This window comes from Harmonia axyridis, chromosome 4 (genome assembly GCF_914767665.1).
Source record: "Harmonia axyridis chromosome 4, icHarAxyr1.1, whole genome shotgun sequence".
Taxonomy (NCBI): Eukaryota; Metazoa; Arthropoda; class Insecta; order Coleoptera; family Coccinellidae; genus Harmonia; species Harmonia axyridis.
The window spans coordinates 21,830,833-21,854,611 of NC_059504.1; the positions used below are offsets into that span (position 1 = coordinate 21,830,833).

At 34.7% G+C, this 23,779-nt stretch overlaps 1 protein-coding gene across 1 annotated transcript in view; it reads left to right on the top strand.

Annotated features, from left to right (window-relative positions):
• The window catches only part of LOC123678267 (zinc finger protein sens-like), a 47,524-nt gene extending 29,332 nt beyond the window's left edge, over positions 1-18,192 (top strand). Inside the window, exon 6 of the mRNA XM_045615234.1 lies at positions 16,839-18,192. Coding sequence (XP_045471190.1) covers positions 16,839-17,083 — 245 coding nt within the window. The 3' untranslated portion in view covers positions 17,084-18,192. The remainder of the gene's footprint in view (positions 1-16,838) is intronic.
• Positions 18,193-23,779: the final 5,587 nt, after the last annotated feature.

Below are 23,779 nucleotides of genomic sequence, written 5' to 3' on the forward strand. Positions count from 1 at the left end.
TCCAGATTATTATGGATAGACACTTGGTTGATATGCCGTGTGAAACTGAAACTTTTGATGATTTTTATTGTTTTATATGAAATTTATATGTCATGTTATATATTTCTACAGAAATTTTTATGGTTTGTATTAAAAAAAAAACAGAAGTTTGTATTATGACTTCAAATCCTATTGGACTCACAAATGAATGTTCTCACCAATGAATTCTACTGAAAAAGGTGCCTGAAGAATGTTTTTGATTCATATTGATAGCACCAGTAATAAAGAAGTTATAAGAACTTTACATATCAGGCCATTTCCCGATTTTTTTCTTATAACTTCAAAACAGTTGAATTTATAAGGTTGCAGTTTTCGCCAAATTAATTTTGACAAAATTGAGCCCAAAAATATTTCATTTATTTCTTGCTCTTTCAGAGATTCTGAAATCCCCCAACGACAACGTTTTTGGCACCTGATACAATGTGAATGCCCCTATGATTTTTGGAGTCTCTTCTATTTCAAGATACATCCTTGAATTTGAAAAATCCATAAACGTGCAATAATTGCAATACGCGTTCATTGAAAAATTTCAAGGCATTCGGCGCACGAACAAAATGTGTATACCCCTATGATTTGTTGAGTTCTATGCAAAGACTTTGTCTATTTCTGGATGCAACCCTATCTCATATCTGAAAACTCCCATTACCGTGTAATAATTTTTTCCGAATTAGCACATCTATACAATGTGAATACCTCTATTATTTTATTGAGTTTGGTGATCTGCTTTCGTCTATTTCAAGATGCTTCCTTGTCACATCTGAGAAACCCATAAACGTGCAATAATCCTCACCCGATTAGCAATACGCGTTTATTGAAAAAGATCAAGGCATTCGGCGCACATCCAAAATGTGTATAGCCTTTGATTTTTTGAGTTCCATGCAAAGTTTTGTCTGTTTCTGGATGCAACCCTATCTCATATCTGAAAAACCCCATCACCGTGCAATAATTTTCCCCGGATTAGCGATACGCATCCAAAAGGAAAAATTCGAAGCCATCGGCGCACATCTATACAATGTGAATACCCCTATCATTTTGTTGAATCCGGTTTTCTGATTTCATCTATTTCAAGATGCAACCTTGATGCTTATCCGAAAAAAACCACTATCGTGCAAGGCGTGCAATAATCGTCACCGGATTAGCAATACTCATCCAAAAGGAAAAGTTCGAAGCGCTCGGTGCACAATGCTAATACTCCTATGATTTTTTAAACCGGTAAACTGTCTTCATCTATCTCTGAATGCAACCGTATTGTATCTCCGAAAAACCGTGCAATAATTGTCACCTCATTATTAGCAATACGTATTCGTGAAGAAGAGTTTGAATCGCTCAGCGCATAACTACAAATTGAATAGCCCTTTAGATTTGTTAAGCCTGTGAACTGAAAAATCCTATTACCGTGCAATAATTATCTTCGGATTAACAATACGCATCCAAAAAGAAAAGTTCGAAGCGCTCGGCGCAAAATGTTAACACCCCTATGGTTTTTTAAAACCCATGAACTGGCATCATCTATCTCTGGATGCAACCCTATCGTTTATCCGAAAGAACCCATTACTGTGCAATAATTGTCATTCAATTATTAGCATTACATGTTCGTAAAGAAAAGTTGGATTCGCACAACGCAAATCTACAAATTCAACGCCGTACAGATTTTTTAAACCCCGTGAACTGGCTTCGTCCATTTCTGGATGCAACCCTGTCCCACATCCGTAAAAAACCATTACAGTGCAATAATCGTCACCCGATTAGCAATAGGCGCCCATAAAAAAGTTCTCGGCGCACATCTACATGTAAATACGCCCAGGTCCGACGTATAGACCGGAAAGGCGTAAATCAATGAAGTAATAATTTAACAAATCTGACTTGCGGCCGCGACAGTTATGAATAGCCGTATTCTCCGCACAATAATCAAATCTAAAGCTTTTACCTCGGTGCCACGCCATCATTAGTATTGATGCCGATCATAAAAAGCTGATTTGTGTCACCTTCATGACAATAATTTCATAATACAGATATGGAATATATTGAACCTCAAACTTTATATTACGTCCGTTTTATATGTGACACTTCATAATGCAATAAAGTCGATTTATTACCCGATTTTTTGCCGGGCAACGCCGTGGCTTCGTAGTCGATCGATCATTCTGTAACGTTTGTATCGATTTGGACGAGTTGTGAATTCGTAACGACTACTTGACTCTTCTGAAAAAGTCGCGAAGGAAGAAGAAGAATACGATGAGCATGCCGGCGGAGTAGCGAATATCCTCCATATTATTCTTCTTCAATCTTGGTCCAACTACTCAACTAACTCAACCATTAGATATCAAATGGGCAATTAAAAATGCTGTTTGGATTTTTTAACATATCTATATCTTTGTTAACATAGCTTTTTCGTGTACAGGTTACTACAGATCGTAATTTTGAAGGTATCAAGCACAAATTTGTAAATAAAGAGATCAATTGTATCCAGAAGCCATTAGAAATTGGTGAGAATCGAGTTTTCCTCATTTTTCGTTGGTATCGTTATGAACAAACTGTGGGTCGCAATATTCGAACAATAAATTTGAAACTCGTTTGATATCAGGTGATTTTCGAATTATCCGAGATTCACCTGAAATTTTAGTTTTCTATTTCGGATTTTTTTTTGCATTTTTGCTATAGGAAAATTTCCAACCGATTGTAGTTCACCTCATAAAGAATAGTCGTTCTAAAGAATAGTTCTATGATGCCATCTTTATCGCGAGTGCAGAAAAAAACAGGAGCTTTGAGAATTTACGAAGTTTTTTGTGCTGAATTTATATTTGCGCTTGTTAGTACTTTGGATCGCAGCTAGTAATCCTACAGACCTACAGACTTTCTGAACTACTTCAAATGTGTCAGCTTACAAGCCAAATTCTCGTCATTTGCGGGAGGTTTTAATTTTCTGCTTTAATATAAAGAAATCTGCAGGTGAGACTCGTCGAATGCTCTCAAATACCTATGAAGAGGCCAATATTAGTGAAAGAACGTGCTGAGAGTGGTTTCAACGCTTCAAGAACGATTATTTTAACGTCGAAGACTAGCATGGCCATGAAAAAGAGAAAGTTTTCGAAGATTCGCAGAATTGAAGGCATTACTTGACCAAGACTCGTGTCAAACGCAACAAAAATTGGTAGGGAGTGACGCAACAAGCCATTTCAAAACGCCTGAAAGTCATGGAAATGATTCAGAAACAAAGAAATTGGATGGAGTACAAGTTGAAGCCGAGAGATGTTGAACGGCGTTTGTTTGCTTGTGAACTGCTGTTTGCAAGGCAAAGACGGAAGCGATTTCTGCATCGCATAGTGACTGAATACGGAAAATGAGTCCATTACGCTAATCCCAAACGCCAAAAATCATGGGGATATCCCGGCCATGCTTCCACGTCGACAGCCAAACCGAATATTCACGGTTCCAAGGTCATGCTCAGTATTTGGAGGGACCAGCTCAGTGTAGTGTATTAAGATTTGTTAAAAACGACTGAAACAATCACAGGCAATCGTTATCGAACGCAATTAATGCGTTTGGGCCGAGCATTGAAACAAAAACAGCTGCAATAAAACGGGAGACATGATAAAATGATTTTACAGCATGACAATGCTCAATCCCATGTTGCGAAAGCGATCAAGACATACTTGGAAACGTTGAAATGGGACGTTGCTCCCTCATTTGTTCCGATCAATAGCACACGGCCTGGCTGACCAGCACTTCCGGTCTTATGAAGAAGTAAAAAATTGGATCGATTCGTGAGTAACTTCAAAAGATGACCTGTTTTTTCAACGCGGGAATCGTACACTGCCCGAAAAATTGGAGAAATTAGTGGCAAGCGATGGACAATACTTTGTATTATGAATATGTTACCAGTTTTTTTACAATAAAACCTACAATTTCGGGAAAAAAACGTCGGAAGCAAAGTTGAACGCCAATGACTTGACCGAGACCTTCGACAACTAAACCTTCTCTGAAAATTATAGTTTTCTAGTTTTTCCATTAGCTTCGAATTTCGGAAAAAAAACGGCGGATCAAAGTTGAAGGCCTATGTGACTGAAAAACCATTTCAGGCATTTCAAACAAAACATGTGTCTCGTCATCATATCGAAACATCGGAAAATTATGAGGAAAACATTAGTTTAAGATCAGATACGCAGCTGAAGTCATATGGAATTTCGATTTACCCAGTGTGAAATTGACAATTTTTCAAAAAATATTAATCACAATTGAAAAATGAATAATTTTTAAGATGAAAATAAGAAAAATAGTTTCGTCCTAACCAAGTTCAAAGGGGTGGCTGTTTTTTAAAATCAATAAAAAAAATTTCTAGACAAAAACTCGAGAATTTTCAGACTTTAATTCCTCTATATTTTTTTTAAATCATGAAAAGAGTGTTTAGTTTAGGTGAGTGTTTGAATGTATTTCAATTTTATAAGAAAATTTAATACATCTAGCGCTCACGTTTTCTAAGAAAACACTTCTTCTAGAACGAATCAAATGTGTTATCATTGAAAATATTAAGCCAAAACCATCCTATCTTCCAGAGTGTCCGATGGAAATGCAAACTAATGGATTAAACCGTTTGTTTTGATTGGAATCGTTCATTCGTCCTTTCCGTTCAGAAATAGAAATGTCTACTTTTCATTCGGATTGTTAACAAATATTTACAGGAAATTTTCATGGAATGGAGTGAACTTCTCACGCTTCAGTGGATAGATTTATTTCCGTTCATTACAATCAAACGCGATGACATTATTTTCCTAACAATTCCAATCGCATTTACCTAGCAGAGACGATTCTTTGATTTCTTTAGACGCAGAATAAACATAATTTAATAAACTGCAATTGAAGTGAAAGCCTCCAGATTATTCTGACGTTCACATTTCTAATTTGAAGATTTTATAGTGTATTACGATTCTTCAAAAAAATAGAAAAAGGAGATTTAGATTGATTGTCAAAATTTTTCCTTTTTTTGTATGCGAATATAATTACTCAATGAAGCTGCAAAGAAACATTTCTATGTTCTATAAAATATAATAATACGCATGTTAGCAAGATTTTAATTCTGCCCTATCAATATTCTATCTATGCATTTATAAAACAGCACCAAATCATGAAAGTAGTACATTCAGATTTTCGGGAAAAATCTTTTTATTGAATTTTTAAATTTTTTACAAAATATTTGTGCTCGCATCACCTGAACCACAAAGAATTATACGGGATGATTCCAAATTAGACGTGTACCTTGAAGGCGGTGTTAGTATAACTCATTTGCTGTCAATTGAGCCAGATTTATTTATAACCGAAAATCAACAGTTTCCGAGATATTTGAGTTCTTGTGTTTTTTGAAAAATTTCTCACCTTACTTTTTCGTCGATTTTTTTCTACATTGACTAAGTTTGATTCAAATTTTGGATTATGGATATGATATGTATGAAAAAAGCAAAACTATGCTGTATTTGATGTTAAATAAGAATTAGAATTATTTGAAAGTTGTTATAAGGAGAAAAAAATGTAATTCCTAATATAAATTTGCCTGCAACTTTCGATTTCCAAAATTTATGAATAACAATATTATTTCAGAAACTCTCCTTTATTTCGGGAAAAAGTGTTCGTTAGAAAGCAGGAGCTAGTTTTGTTTCAGCAGATTTTGATCTAAAAGAGGAAAGAAACAAAGAAAGGAAAATAATAAATTCAAAATTTTTTTTTTTGCAATTAACTCAAAATTTCAGTAAAAAATGTATTCATATATTATGTTTGAAATGTCCCCCACCATTCCTTTTACAAGCACATGCCCACTGTCTTATTTCATCAGTTGTTACTTTTCGCTTGAAATTTACTCTCAATCTTCTAGCTGCTTCGTCTATTCTATTAACGGTGTTAGATCAGGACTTTTACTGGCCAGGAAAATAATCCAAAACTATAATAAAATTCAGTCAACGTTGAAAAAATTGACTTAAAATGAAATATGGTGAAAAATATTTTAAAAATCACAAAAACCCAAATATCTCGTAAACTGGATTTTTGGTTATCACTAACTATGGCTCAAACGACAGCAAATGAGTCATACTAATTTGGAAACACCATGAATATTGAAATGCAAAAACTTTTTACCATTTTTCCGTGACCACAAAACCGACGAAAATCAGATTTTCAATGTAGATATAATACAGGGTGGCCATTTGAAAACGAAACAGACGAGATTACAGAAATAAAGTTTTTCGATAGAAATGCTCGGACAGGTCGATTTCTGTTTCAAGGGGGACAACTTAAGATGTAGGTTACGGACGCATAGCGCTTCAACCCTTGCTACTACAACCCTCACCCCCAAATTTTGAATAGGGAAGATGGGGTGAGTGATACCTCATTTGAAAGGTATTTTTATACTGATTTCAGCACAGTAATTGTTTTTTCATTTTATGCATTAGTTCTCGAAATATTCTTAACTAAGTATTTGAAAATGAAGTGGTGTTTTCATGGCACTTGTAGTGTTTTGTGAAAAATCGACATTTTGAGCTTCAAAACAACCATGACTGTGGCTTCCTTCCTAACTAACTAACGCATGAATATTTCGAGAACTAATGCATAAAATGAAAAAACAATTACTGTGCTGAAATCAGTATAAAAATACCTTTAAATTGAGGTATCACTCACCCCATCTTCCCTATTCAAAAATTGGGGGTGGGGGTTGTAACAGCAAGGGTTGAAGCGCTATGCGTCCGTAACCTACATCTTAAGTTCTCCCCCTCGAAACAGAAATCGACCTGTCCGAGCATTTCTATCGAAAAACTTTATTTCGTCTGTAATCTCGTCTGTTTCGTTTTCAAATGGTCACCCTGTATAATAATTTCAAGGTTAGTTCAAAATTTCGAGCTGATCACTCAATCAAAACCAGAGGTCTCAAATAAAATATCGAAAAATAAATAACAAAATATTTCCTCAAAAACAGATCGCACTGAATTGAAATTGAGCAAGTGAACATAAAATAACAAGAATATTCAGAATTTCGTGATTGAGTCAGGAGCACCTTTGGAGAACCATATACAGTTATATGGTCTTCAAAGGTGCAATTGAGCAGACGCTCAAAAGCTTCCAACTTCACGTCTGCGTTTTCCTCTTCTGTTTCACTAGATATTCTAATAATGAAATGCCAGTCAACAGGACTGCCGCCAGGACCGGCAAACCAGACATTTCGCTGAGGCGCCAAATTGTAGGGGCGCAATATCAGTTAAAAAAACCAGACATACTTTTGGACATAAAAATGTTTTCTTAGTGAAAATACCAACCACTTTTTGTAGTAAAATAATAAAATTGCCAAAAACCAATTTTGATTAAATAGAATAAGCGCTCTTAACTAGTTATGAAAATACAAATACATAGGTTGAGTTGAACAGAAGATGTACTTAGGTGCATCACTGGACTCCGCCTATTCTCGCATTTTCGAGGTTATTTTTTTTCTTTGTAAAATTATTTGTATTGATCTTGTATTGTGGGAATAAAGTCAATTATTATTATTATTATTATTATAGCTTCTAAAATGCACCTTTGAAAACTACTTACTTTTAAACATTGGGGACATTCTTTGATGAAATCGATAAAACGTCCTTTTGACTAAATTCGACAAGGTGATTTCAAGTTAACAAATATGATTTTATATGAAATTGGAAAGATGCCTGAGATGACTAACAGAGGTACCTTCAAAGAAAATTCAGATGAATAAGGCAAAGTAGGGCGGCGAAATTTTATTTTGCCGGGGCGCCAAAATATCTGACGGCGGCCCTGCCAGTCACAAAAATAAGATACCCCTTGCTTCCATCAATTAGTGATTTCAAATAACAATGAACCTCATGCAAATAACCCGCTTGGTGGTCACGATGATCAAATCGACAAAAACAGATTCGAATGTAAATCACCCACATTTTCCGATCGTCTCCATTTCAAACCATTCAATAAAAATAATAGGAAGTTGGCTGAAATACACGTACTTGTTGAGTTAATCTAAGAAATCAGATCAACGTGTAACCTCCCTACACCTTGTGTATAGTCGTTACTATTTAAAAACAGATGAAAGTTCCGACTGGTGGCAAATAATGTTAATGAAAAATGGTTGTAATTAAAGTTGAAAATTTGAAGGGGACAGGTGAAATCCAAGGACGGAATAGTATTTCAGGTGATGATCCTTTCAATTTCTATAAGTTATTCTGGACGTGAGTGTCCAATGTTCGACATTGGCGTGCTGTAGGGTAAAAACTCTATTTCAGTATCGTAATGAGTTTATTACAGTTCTAAAAACAGTGCTGTAATGAACTCATTACAGCATCGTTTTCAGTTATATTTTTCGTTTTGTGGATGTCTATACTGACTTCCAATCCTATCAAATTTCAACAAACGTCAATAATTGTCAATATAATATGATTTGGATCTAGTAGAATGATTTGCAACTTTATTCGCAATTTCTCTTAATTCTGGTGGTGTTAAATCGATTTCGTCAGACATAATTCACGAATTTAATGCGTAATTGCAAATTATTTGAAAATTCGAAACGTACGATTCATATTCAAATTCCGTAATCTGTCAATGTTCGTAACAGTCACACCAACTACCAAGATACAATACAAATGTCACTAGGATATATAATCTAAATTTTTCATTGAATTTCGACAATATTTCACAAAACTTGACTGAAATAGAGAAAATATCGTCTAATACTCGTTGCAGAAGGCAATTCCAAAAATCATGCGTTCGAAAACTCGCTCCTTCGTCGCTCATTTTCGAATTTCGAATTCGTGTTGGAATAGGAGACCATTCTGCAACTTGTTTTGGAATATACTATTATACACCTCACAGTTTAAAAACAATATAATAAACATTCCTTTCTTAATTATCTGTTAGTATTACAGTTTTAGTTAGATTATAAAAGCATAACAATACCTTTTTGCAAGACTTCAAATTCGCAAAATCATTAATTATATCATTGTACAAATTCTTATTCAGTAGTACTTATATTTTCTCTATTTCAGTGTGGTAATGAGTTCATTGCAGAACTAAAAATAGTGCTGTAATAAACTCATTACAGCATTGTTTTCAGTTCTATTTTTCGTTTTGTGGTTGTCTACAATGGCTTCCGATCCTATCAAATTTTAACACACGTCACTTGTGAATATAATATAATTTGGATATAGTGAAATGATTTGCAACATTATTCGCAATTTCTCTCAATTCTGGTGGTGTTAAATCGATTTCGTTAGACATAATTCACGAATTTCACGTAATTATAAATTATTTTCAAATTCGAAACGAAACGTAAGATTCAAATTCAAATTCCGTAATCTGTCAATTTTCGTAACAGTTACAGCAACTGCCAATATACAATACAAAAGTCACTAGGATGTATAATCTGAATTTTTCATTTAATTGCGATAATATTCCACAACACTTGACCGAAATGGAGAAAATATCGTCTAATACTCGTTGCAGAAGGCACTTCCAACACTCATTCACAATCGTGTTGGAATAGAAGCCCACTCTGCAACTTGTTTTAGAATATACTATTAACTTTACAAAGCGTTTAGAAATTTTTCATCTAGAGATCATGAAATATTGAATACTTTGCTCTGCATATAGGACTATATTACGATTTTTATTGAATATTTTAATTTTTCGAAATTCGTACTTCAACGTAGGTCTAATTGTTGAGAACAACTTGAAACCGATAAATTTGGTTTTTTTCGTACTTGCTGCTCCCATTTCTTTTTGAATCTTTCAGTATTGACGAATGATTACTGGATTTGATAAAACAATTTAACAATTTCCAAAGTTTGTTGAAGCGTCTATCTTTCCATGATAGAATGACATATCCTACTAAATACAAATGACATAAGGAATGTCAGAAAATAATACACAATGTTGTCATTTTAATTATTTCAAAGGGCATCATTCCTATTATAAAAAGCCGTTATAAGATAACACTAAATATCACAAGATTTACTTGGGAAAAAGGTTGCTTGCCAAGGAAATTTGAACACTCCTGCCTTCTTCTTTTTGCTATGCTGTTTAACAGCACCTGTTCTCATGTCTTGATAATTGTATATGTATATGGCATATGCACTTAAAAGCCAGGTCGATGTTATAGATGCAATGCAATGCAATTATTTTCTTGAAGAATTTGATACAAATATCAGTTGCTAAAACGCATTGATCACTCTATGTAGGTTGAGAGAGTGATTCAAAGCCATTTCATACAACCAGATTATTTCGAAGTTAACCAAATATATCCTGAAACATTTCAAAGTCTTCATACATTGGATGGAGCCTTATGTTACATCAGCTCTGTCACCATTGTTCTCTTGTTGCTCGCCAATGAGTACCTCATCCTTCATGTTTGCCAACCTGAGACAGAACAATCGCCTTTGCCCAAACGTAGAATCATTGTCCGAAACAAACGTAGATTTTTATTAACGTCAAAGTTGAAGGGTTTAAAAATCACACGCATATACCTACACACAAGTGCCTTTATTGTCGGTGGAGACGTCATAATGAAAACGATTAACTTTATTGATGAACGTCAGAACGAAAAACGATGAATTATGCAAATGGTAGCAAGAAAACATGAATCAATAACTAAATTGAACATGGATGACAAGTGATATTCGTCATCAGATAAAAGCCATATGGAACGACATACGACACAGTTCTGCACTAAATTTGATGAGGAACTCCCTCGAGGTTACACCTGAGTGTTTTTGAGAGATGATTAGACATCTTTTCATTAACTGTATATCACACGAAGCACGAAGCAGTTTGTAACAATTAGTATCATTTGGGCTAAAACGATATTATTCGTCATGGACGATTGGGAGTTTATTTATTCAGATATATCATGAATTCATATGCTCGTTTGTGAATTGATGTGCATTCTTAATTAGATTACTTAATTGTATTACACAAAATTTGGTAACTCCTCATAAGTTTTCAAAATTATTCGAAAAAAATTGCACCACCATAACCACATGTTGGTTACTGCTGTTTGTGAAATTTGTTTCTGGATATATAATCGAAAGCAACTGTGAAATTTTAAATATAAAAAAAAATTTGAGATGAGATATTTTGAAATATCTCAGCACAAAATTATCTTTAGTTAATTCAAATATGTATATCAATATTATGCATGCCTTTTGTAACAATAACAATAACAATAACAATAATATTTATTGATCTCAAAAATTATTCACAACATCAAAATCAATGCAAACGAATAAAATAGAGACAAGTCATAAAAGAGCTTATTTTCTACAAAATGAAATAAACTCATCAACTGAATAAGGTTCACAATCCAAAATAAAATTGTAAATGCGCCTTCTAAACAAGGATATACCTTCAACAACCTGTAATTGCTTAGGAAGCAAATTAAATAAACGCATGGCCATATAAAGTGGTCCCCTTTCAAACCTAGCAGTACTGTGAATAGGAAGAAGGAAAGGATGAACTTGCCGAGTATTATTTTTATTGACATATGGCAAAAAATAGCTTTTCCGTAACTTGAGAAAGATAAATAGGCGATAAATATAAAGACCAAAGACGGTTTGAATTCCATTGGATCTGAAAACTCCGCGACAGGACTCACGAAAGCCCAACCTACTCATTATTCTCATCACTCTTTTCTGAATGAGAAAAATTTCATCAGCACCAGACGAACTGCCCCAAAAAATAATTCCATATGCCAGCACAGACTGGAAACTAGCAAAGTAGAGAGCTCTCAACACAGCACTCTCCAATTTGTCCCTGATCATGAAAATCAAGTAAGCCGAAGAGTTGAGAGACTTTCCCAACTTAGACACCTGATGATCCCACCGCAGGTGTTTATCTAGAGCAACTCCCAGAAAATTAACAGAATCCTCCAATTTAATTTGACCGTTACCATGACACAAAAAAGGTGGATAGTTCTTCACCGACTGGCTGTCATAAAAGAAAATACCCTGAGTCTTGCCATGATTTAGAATGAGACCACTCTCATTACACCATCTATCAACAGACAAAACCGTATCCATTCCAGCCCTTCTACAGGACTCGACATCACCTGATATAATCAAAAAATTGCTGTCATCAGCATAAAGAATCGACTTACAATTAGCAGAGGTCTTAATATAACAAAGGGAATTCACAAAAACAATAAAAAGCAAAGGGCCCAGTACACTTCCCTGAGGAACGCCCCTAGTAAGAGATCGTTCCCCAGAGAAGTGGACTGCACCATCTAGAGTGAGGGCAACCCTCTGACGTCGATTACTTAGGTAGCTCTCAATAAATTTCAAAGAGATATCCCTAATCCCACATAACTCCAGTCTAGCCAATAAGGTTCTATGCTCGATGGAATCAAAAGCCTTGGTCAAATCGAACATCAAAGCCAATGGAACTTCATCATTCTCAAGCGCCAAAAGAACAGAATTTAGCAACTCAAATATAGCAGTCTCGGTACCTTTATCTTTCGTGAAACCATGCTGACTATCAGCAAGAACATTGAATTTTCGAAAAAAACTGATGAGTCTGACGGCAAAAACCTTCTCAAATATCTTAGAAAAACTAGATAAAATACTTATAGGTCGATAGCTACTGAGCTCACAGGTATTTCCCTTCTTGAAGAGTGGTTTGACCAGAGCAACCTTCAGCTCGTCAGGAAAACAACCCTCTCGGAAAGCGCAATTAATAAGATGAGCAAGAGGGCCTCCTATTATATGGATGGATTTTTTTATTATAGAAATCGGAATTCCATCATGACCTGAAGAGTTAGAGGTTTTCAGCATCTTAACGGCATCACTTACATCTCTCTCTGTGACATCAAAGAAATAAAAAGACTTGCTCATAACGTGAGAAGTTTTTAAGGATGAGATTGCTCCAGAAATCTTAATATTGGTCTGGTTGGCAACATCTCCCACGAACATATCATTGAAACTATTGCAAAGATCAACAGGATTTCCTGACTGAAAAGGCAAGTTTTTTTCAGTGCTTTTACCTGATAGTGAATGAATCACTTTCCATGCCGCCTTTGATTTGTTCTGAGAGTTTGCTATGAAGTTGCTGTTATAAGATTTGATTGCTTGGATAATTGAGCTGTCATATTGTCTCTTAAGAGATCGGTACAGATTTCTGAACTCTGGTCGTGATTCAGAAATAACAAGAAGGTTATCCAGTATTTTCTTTTTCCCGACAATATGCGGACTTAATTTGCAAATATCACTCCGTGATCTGTATTTGACTTCCTTCAGGGGACAATAAGTATTAAAAATGAACTGAAAAGTAGAGATGAAAGAGGACCACTTCGTATTGACATCTTTTGATAAATCATAGATGTTATCCCATGAAACAGTTGACAATGCTTCAAGAAAGTCATTTACAACTTCTTCATTCATTTGTCTTATAGAAAAACTTTTGCACCTGACACTTATCAACTAAGATATCAGGAACTGTCAATTTCAAGGCAACATGATCCGAGATATGGTACTGCAATGTTTCACAGATACCGCTAACATCGGATAACATATTATCCAAGCATGAGCCTGATACAGGACGAGTAACACATGCAAAACTTAAGCTAACATTAAACATTTCAATTAAAGAAAAAAATTCTCTAGAGTCGCGGGAGTATGACAGAACGTCAATATTGAAGTCACCAGCAATTATAAACTTACAATTTTCAGATCGACATTTTACAAGTATACTGTTAAATTTTTCAAGAAAAATATCCATATCAGCTAATGGTTTTGAATTTGGTCTATAAATACAAACAATTACTAACCTACTTTTACTGAGGTTTATTTGGATAGCTGAGCACTCGATCACGTTAACTACACTCAGTTTCACATAGTCTGTTCTTTCAAAAGCATTCAAGGACTTACGACAATAAATGGCGCTACCTCCATGCCTTCCATGTTGACGACAAAATTGGGAAACCAATTTATAGCCCTCAATCTGATATAATTTTATTTCATCTAAGGATTTCCAGTGTTCAACAATCATTAGGATATCGACTTCATGTTCAGAAGCTAATAAATTCAATTTATTAAATGCGGTGCGAAGACACTGCACATTCTGCAAAACAAGCGATAAAGAACTTGATAGGTTTAGTCCCTTCTTTCTTGAGGAGCACCTACTTCTACTGGGGGTGCCTTCTTCTTGAATAAAAAATATTTAGACACTAGAGACCCTTGGGGCCAGATTTCTTTACGCCAGGCATCCTTGAAATGTTCCTGATATATAGCAACTTTCATAGAAGAGTAGATTTGAGGATGTTTAGATTGAAGGGGCTCAACTTCAACCTCAGGAAATGACTTGAAAAGCAAGTTCTTCAGATCATCTGGCTTAGTTGTTGGATGAAGCCTAGACACATGTAGATAACTGAGCTTAGGAACAGTTTTTACTCCTGAACTGAATGAAGCATTACCCATGACAACATTTTTATTTCTTTGTCTGCTTCGTTTCTTGACATGCTGCCATTTGAACTCAGATGGCGCATTGTTTTGACTATCCACATCAATAGTTTGAAGCTGTTTAATTGTTGCTTGTTGAGCAAACTCTATTGCAGAATTCACCATTTTTTTATCAATAATTTTTCCATTTTTAGAGCTACCTTTACTTAAATGAGTCTTCGAAGTGTTTTTATCATAGAGAGAAATATTAGTTTGATGTATATTAGATGGTATTTTTGCAACACTGTACTTCAAAGTCACATTAGAGGGATTATGTTGTTGAAAACCCTTAGTAGGCTCAGGAGCAGGAAAGTTGACACAAGCCGGCAACCCAGCATCTACTTCATTCAAATTCAGATTGTTTGCATCTTTATGTTTTGCACTTTTTGTATCAGGATGGTTGATAGCAGTATTAACATCTGGTACATATTTATTAATTGAAGAGAGCTGAGTCTCGTAATTTTTAATCAATGATTTCTGCAAACTTACAGTATAATCAAGATCTACTACTGATTTTTTCATCAGAGAAATCTCCCGATTAAGGCATTCTATTTCAGTTTTTTGAATAGTTACATCGGCCTTCGTGGTGGAAAACACCGGTGCATTACTTAATACCGTGTTTAATTTATTATTACAGGTATCACAAAACCACCTTAAATTTGGGTTTTCCAAAATTATTTTTACACACGTGTCCTTAATCGACACACAAGCTGCATGATAATTATCATTACATAAGTCACATTTAACTGATTTAGAATTTACAATAAAGTTATCGGAGCAACTCCTACACACTTCCGCACCGTTCGACATCTCGAATATATCTCGAATGATTTGTAATGAAGATTTCACGTTGATCGCGTAACCAAAGTCATAAAAAAACCTCAAGATGACTTCAACTTTATATTCGCATGAAAACTTTAAAAATTATCATGAAATTACATAGGCGTATTACTTTGCTTCCGCCGTTTTTTCCGGAATACGAGACTTTATTATGAAAAACTGGTTATGCATTTATGATTCAAAGTATTGTCCATCGCTGGCCACTACAACGTCTGGAGAATACGGGAGGTAGGCCTTCCCATTTCAACGTATCCAAGGGGATGTATGGTCGGGATATTCCCATGATTTGCTTCGCTTGGTATTATCGTAATGAACCCATTTTTTGCCTCCAGTTACAATGCGCTTCAGAAATCTCTTCCGTCTTTGCCTTGCTAGCAGCTGTTCACGAGCAAACAAACTTCGTTCAAGATCTCTCGGCTTTAACTCGTACGGCACCTAATTTCCTTGTTTCTGAATCATTGCCATGACCTTTCAGGTGTTTTGAAATGGCTTGTTGCGTCACTCGCAATAATTCTGCCAATTCTTGTTGCGTTTGACACGAATCTCGATCAAGTAATGCCTCCAATTCTGCATCTTCGAAAACCTTCTTTTTTCCACGTCCTGGTCTTAGACGTCAAAATCACCTTTCTTGAAGCGTTGAAACCACTCTCGGCACGATCTTTCATTAATAGCAGCCTCACCATAGGTATTTGAGAGCATTCGATGAGCCTCAGGCGCAGAATTCTTTATATTGAAGCATAAAATCAAAATATCCCGCAAATAACGAGAATGTGGCTCGTAAGCTGATATGTTTAATCGACAATAACTTTATGATGCAGACACAAATCGACTAATATTCCGATGGCGTTATGTTTAGAAATACCTTAAAAAAGCTTATTACGTGACATCTAAGATCTTTTTATTTAGACTAACATTTACCGCTACAACCTTCTATTACAAAACGGCGGAAGCAAAGTTCTACACCTAATATTATTCAGTTAGATTAAAAAGCCATATAAGCTTCAAAATAATAACATGCGCAGTAATTTGTTATTTATTTTCTATCGGTAGTGCACCATCTAAAATGGTTATTCTATAAAATCAATAATTTTATGTAACCTTAAAATTTTGTTATTGAATTTCCATTGGTAGTGCACTTAGAAATAAATCATTCATCGTTTCAGAAAAATGTAAAAAAGAACATTATTTTGAATTTCATTACCCCGTATTTGAAGAAAAGGGTGTATGCGGCCCATTGCTCGTAGAAACCTTTTTCTCGTGAAATAGCTTTCAAATTAAATTTAAAATGATTATTCCATAAAATCTAGAATTTAGTTTAACCTTAAAAAAATTTTCAACACCATTTTGTAACGCCATACTGACGCCCAGCTCAGCCCTCACCCTGTAACATAATCCTCCCCCTTTTGTAGCATAAAATCTCCCCTTTCAAAAGGATTTGAATCCCCACAAGGATACCTAATTATCGACTTATCAAATCCCTTTTTGTTACAGGAGAAAAGCCTCACAAATGCGTCGTATGTTCCAAAGCTTTCAGCCAATCGTCAAATCTCATCACCCACATGCGCAAACACACGGGATACAAGCCCTTCTCCTGTGGTTTGTGCGAGAAGGCTTTCCAGAGAAAGGTGGACCTAAGACGGCATAGGGAATCTCAACATCCAGCAGTGCCTGAGACTTTGCTGGATAGTGTATATAGACAAAAGGTGGTTAAACAAGAGATTGCCACTAACAGTTGAAATCGATCTTTGACGATTTGTCTTGTGAATTTTGTACATAATTAAGGTTAAATATTGAAATTTTATTCAGTTGTGATGTTTAAACTTCGACTTTTCCTTATTAGGGAATAGTCAGAATATTTGTATAGATAATTTAATGAGAGCAGCTGATTTTTGGGGTGTTTTTCTTGTGAATGAAATGCCCCAAATGTAAATTTATGTATAGTTTATTCTTTGTAAGTGTCTTTCAGAACATCATTCCCATTCAATCAAGATTATCAATAATCGTTGGATGGACTTTGTTCCAAATTATACGATCAGTACAGGGTGGGCATTGTTTCAACCCTGTTTTACGGTTTATAGGTAGTCAGTGGTGTAGGTAATACAAGTTTTTATCATGAAACTTATTAATATTAGAAAAATTGAAGAGCGAATTCGATTTTTCGAAAATCCTGACTACCTCTAACACCGATTGAAAATTCTACGATCCTTCCACATTTTCGTTTAAATTTTAAAAACTCTAGGATAAAACCTACAATTCTGTTCATTCACATTCCTCTAGATAGCTCCAATTCTCCAATAAAGAACATAAGGTTCGTTTAAAAAATCTGTCGGCTGAGGCCAACCCTGTATCCTTTGTCGACTGAATAAATGCAAGGAAAAATCCAAATTATGTCATCGTGGGACAATATACCAGTCTAGTCTAAGTTCAAATAGTCCTGTTACCATTTCAGCAAAAGTGCAAATATGTCCAAATTAATGAAAAAATCACTTATGTCGAAAAATGTGTGAATTACTGTGATTATTTGTAAAAAATTATCGATTTTATGTTATTTTTATATGAAGCACTCCTATCTTTAAATTTGCACTTTTTAGTTTTACTAATGACGTAAGCACGGCTGAAACCATTAGTAAAACTTCATACAGCTTGGAAAACCAAAGATATGTACATGTACTACTAGCAACTAAGTATTTTTATGTATGTTTTAGTTCAGTTACAGTGCTGAAATGTTATTTTTTTTTCGAATTGTTGGTAGTGGTCATCTGTTCCCTCTACAGGGGCAGCCATGACAAATGTGTAAATTTTTGTATGCATTGAGTTTCAAAATATATATACCTATATGGATCCACATAGATTTTTTTTATCGACCTCATTCAATCAGAAGATACACTTGAATATAGAATCCCCATTTTTCTTTTAAATTTTTCTCTCGCTAAATTTGAAGCAGTTCGTTTCGAAATTGGAATTATTTTATTTTGATTTTCATCATACCTCTCAAACTGTTGAGGCTGGGACTGATATAAAGAATATCAAATTTCGTTTAACCATACCAATGATACCTACTTGTTTTATAATTCTTTATCGTTTATATATTTTTTTGCTTGATTTTTCTAATTAACGTATGGGATTCTCAAGTTGGGAGGATCAATTGGGCATAGGAATCAATTCATGCATATTACTCCCATGTACAGGGTGTTTCACGAATGATTGTACAGGCCTTCAGGACATTTAGGTGAGTCTGAATCAGTGCTCGAAATATGTCCTAACTATTTTATGTATTTTTTCAAAAACTTTCAATCGGCATAACTTTTGAACGCCTGCATGGATATTCATGAAATATGAGGGAATGAGTATAGGCCAATGCCTAATATTTGTACCTAATGACTTGTCGATAGCGCAGGTCCGGACTGAGAAAATAATATCCTTTATTTCACATCTTGTGAAACACCCTGTACATCGAATTTTCGAAAAGTGAAATTTTCCTCAGAATCTACAATGGATACTCTTTCAAACAAGCTCATTTGAAAGAATGGTACACTTCGCATCAATATTTTATGAGCTATTGAATATCTGGAATTTTCTATTCATAGTCAACACGGACCTGTGTTTTTCCAAATAATGCGTTGATTCATATTGAATTAATTTAATTTCTCAGTATCAAGGCAGCATTTCTCACCTGTGAGGGCGCCCCCTAAGGGGAAGTCTAGTAGAACAGCAGCTTATAATTTCACCCAAATGTCTCAAATTATCAAATTTTGAGTCAAGAGTCGTCTTGAACGATTGAGTTCGACACACTTTTGAATAATTCGAAGTGAAAATCGATATTGCAAATTTTTTCTTAGTAACTGTCGAATATAAAATACTAGAGACTTGAAATCAGCAAGGTGCAGATTTTTAAATTCGAATTTCTCGGGATATATTCTATCTTTCCAGCAGTGTTTGGGCTTAGAACCGAACGAATTGTATTAATTTTGAATTTTATTTGGGGGGCCATGTAATATCCATATTGACTGGCTTATAAGGACAAAAAAAAACATTAAAATGAGTATTTGCTTTATTTGTTTCTGAGATATTTGATTTGACTGTCCATAATACCAAAACACCACCTTTATTCCTGACTGAAACAATATTTCGTTCGATATCACTGTAAGTATCATTACAAGTTTTCATTTTATAATATTGTGTATACATAGTATTCAGCAATTATTTACAGTTTTCGACCCTTCAAAATTTATTGACTGACTTCTCGAACAAAGAAATTAAAATATTCACAAATTAACTCAGCTTATTTTTTCAAATATGAACGACAAACGAATTTATTACGATTGACATTCGATTTTTATCGGTGTTCTCTCGGAAATTAAGGAAGCAATATGCTCCTTTAATTATTCACACTTTATTGACCAATTTTACGACGATTTTGTAGTTAATTACGTACAATCAAGGTGCATATCATCACCTGTCGTCAATTACAATGTGGTCTCTATCAAAAACTAGATTTTCTAGGCCACCAAATCAAATTAAGGTATCATTTAGCATAATTTATGGGTAATATAATGAAGATCCATCATCTCGAGACAGGAGAACTGCCAAAAGGCGGAATATTATGAAAATTATGTTTTTTATCAGTGTAGTAACCTTCTATAAGTCGTTTATCATTTATTTGGGCATAAATTGTTAAGTCAATGGAATTGAAGTAAAAGATTTTCCATGAGCAGAACCAGGTCATCTGTCAATATTTCGACAATTCGGATATCGAACATGTGTCAACCTATAATATCCACAATTTCCGTTTCGAATAAGAAAAATGTGTCCAAAGTTCTTAAATCAGTCTGTCATAATGACACTTTAATTATGTCTTGACTTTTGACAGATCGATAGTTGACGTATGGAAGTTAGTAAACAAAGATTATTACACGTTAGATAACACGTTGAATAACAAAAAGGACGTGTTAATTTTGTACCAAAACATCATTGTTATCCATAGTCTTTGTTAACAGAAAAAATTCTGCATTTGGGGCTGAGAAAATCAACGAATAATTTATAATACAGCAAGGTATCTAAATCGTTAAACTGTTCGGTATGTAGATTGTGGTCTGGAAGAAGTTGTTTTCCTTCGAAGACGAGCCAGTTCTCAACAAGTGGTTTCAGCAGGACGGGGCTACTCACCTCAATTCTGGCAAAATCTTGACACTTAATGCGGGGTTTGAACTCAAATTTGGAAAATTCGATATAAAATTTCCGGGTATTCATAAATCGAATCTTGAGTGTTTTATCATTGATCCTTCATTCTTGTGAGAAATATTTTTCTTGGATAAGATTATAAGGAATATCAATGCGCAAAATGAACAGATTTTCTTATTAAATTCCATACATAGCGTCTGAATCTTTTTTAAAAAACTGTGAAAGCCAAATGCATGAAATAAAAACAGAATTTCTCCTTATACAGGGTGATTCACCGCGATGGCCTATTAGTCTTTTATGACAAATTAATCATAATTTTGTGCTGAAAATTTTCATTTTGGGGTTTGGTACAATGATCTTTCTCCGTGAAAATATTTCAGATAATATACTACTTCCTCATTTCAAATGACACACCTAGTATATTATTGGATCATTAGATAGCTTTTTTGAAGACAATTTTAGCAATATACCTTTGGTATAAACTTAACAGTTCATGAGTTAATGAGATTCTTATGAAAGAAATGGTAGCGACCAGGACTTACATTTTTCTGAATATTTCTGCAGAAGAAGTTTTTTTCGAAAAAACCTGTTTCATTTTTGATTCTGCTTATACGTAGTATCATAACACTGTTTGCGGTTTGAACCAAAAATGTACAGGATATTTATCAGAAGATCATGCACTTGGACAACTCAAATTCATCAAAACTCGAGATTTTCAAATTAGAACCTTTATTTTTTATTATTTCAGTCGATTCTAAAAAGAGGAGTGTTACTTGAGCAAACCATATACCTAAAATGAATATTTGAAGAGTTATAGATATAGATATAACTTCAAATGAGGAAAAACCGCTATTTGTGTGGAATTGTCTGTGACGAAAAACACAGAAAGAAACTAAAATTCGAACTAAATTTGGCATTAGGTACCGGGTTTTTCACCATAATTTGACCCCCCCTTTAACTTTTTTACTAAAAGAGGTACAAAAAAATGTTTTTTACAAAAGTTTCACGAAATCGACTAGTATTTTTTAAAATGATTTCACAAAACGAAATATTTACAGGGTGGGCATTATATTGATTGCAACTTCATTTTTTCAAATGGAACACCCTGTATATTTTTCTATATTTGACTAGATATTTTTTCCCTGATTTCGAATATACTTTACACAGAAGTTGTAGGAAAAAGGGATTTTTGAATTATCACAGCCTTCCACTTGAAAACTGATTACTAAGCTTGCCAGGTGGTTCTTAAAATTAAAACTCTGTGGTACTCAGAATGAGAGAGATAGACCAAACATATGTATATATTCGAAATCAGGTGAAAAAGAGCTAGTCAACTATGGAAAAATATACAGGGTGTTCCATTTGAAAAAAAGAAGTAGCAATCAATATGTTGCCCACTCTGTATATATTTTGTTTTGTGAAATCATTTTAAAAAACTCTAGTCGATTTCATGAAACTTTTGTAGGAAACATTTTTCTGTATCTCTTTCAATTACCAAATTAAAGGGGGGGTCAAATTATGGTGAAAAACCCGGTACATGAATTGTAAGAAATTTTCAATAACGAATAATTGATTAATATTCATGAAATGTCGAATTTAATTATCGAAACATCGACTTCTAGTCTTTTCCTCTTCATTTTCGGAATCAGAGACCAAAGATTTTTTTCATTCCGAAAGTGACAATGATACCACTACCTTCGGTAGACTCGGAAGCACATTAACATTCATATAGAATTCGAATAGATATTTCAACTTCAATTTTTTTTTGAACATTGCTTTTTCTGAACCTGGACTCGATGCAGCAAACAAGATCAAAAGATAAAACCCAACCGAACATAGTTACACCTTTCTCTAAAACATTCCTAAAACGCAGGTTTTCCTACATTAACCATATACATGTCAAAATAACTGATACCCAACCACAACAAACAACAAAAAAAAAACTAAACCATCAGCATACCGTTCCACCTCGTCTCAACAAAACTTTTCATTAAGCCGCTATAAATAGACATCGGGCCCAATTCGGCTTTTTACCCATTGCAGATGACCAGGAAAAGAAGCAACACAGTCAAATTAGCCTGTCATCATCACAGGGTGGGAGTCCCAAATTATGATCGTATTATTATGAACAAATGATCGGAGCGGACAGTTAGGTTGGCACGTCTGCGGAATCTCGAACGCGGCTACGTAGCATTAATCAGCTACGTCTTGTATGCCGTCTGTGATAAACCCAACGGCAGGTGCGGTTTTCTTCTCGCTTGTGCCGCCGAGAAATCTGCAACTCGATGGTCTCCCCGACTTGCCCATATTGCCACTCGATCATCCTGACCGCGGTCCAGGAGGTACAAGATGAACAGCTTCCTGATTTAATCAGTTTCATCACTTGCCTCGGCTGGCAAAGAAGTTAATTTTCTTTATGACCGCAGATATGGAGTTATTTACTCTTTTATGATGCCGATCTTTTAACAAGTAGGTCATGTGCGGTGTCGACCACGAAATTGAAGATGAACCATGCCTCGCTGATACTTTCGATAGTCTGTGTCTACACAAAAAAATATTGACCTCCCTCCCCCAGCTTCCTCTATGGTTGACTGATTGAAAAATATAATTACAGTTATTATGTATTAGTTTATAATTTTTTTACCTATCACACCAAAACATATTCGACTAAGCCTAGAGTACTTAATGCATAAAACAACATTCCCTTCGCACCGCTTAATTACCAAGGCCTTCATCTTTTCAAGAGTTAAAACTACAGTTCTACAATTTACGAATAAACTTGAATTGAAAGAAAAATAATAATATATAAGTTTTTTTAACTACTTCTAAAAGTATTGAAATTATTAAAGATTCATGGGAAAACTAGAATGTGAATACTGGTTTTTTATTTATATTATATTTTTATTTAACGGGTGTTTTTTTTTCGAGATATATAACTTTGAGTTGGCATTACTGTTCAGATGGCGACCGATTTAACAGCTGTCAAGTGATTTATTCTCAGTTTGGTTTGGCAATTCATCATGAATAGACTCACGCCTGAACAACGCTTGCAAATAGTGCAATTTTATTTGAAAAATAATGGTTCTGTGCGGAATACGGTACGCGCACTACGTCCATTTTATTTTGTTTAGCGATGAAGCGCACTTCTGGTTGAATGGCTACGTCAACAAACAAAACTGCCGCATTTGGAGTGAAGTTAATCCTCAAGTGTATGTCGAAACACCGTTACATCCAGAAAAACTGACTGTTTG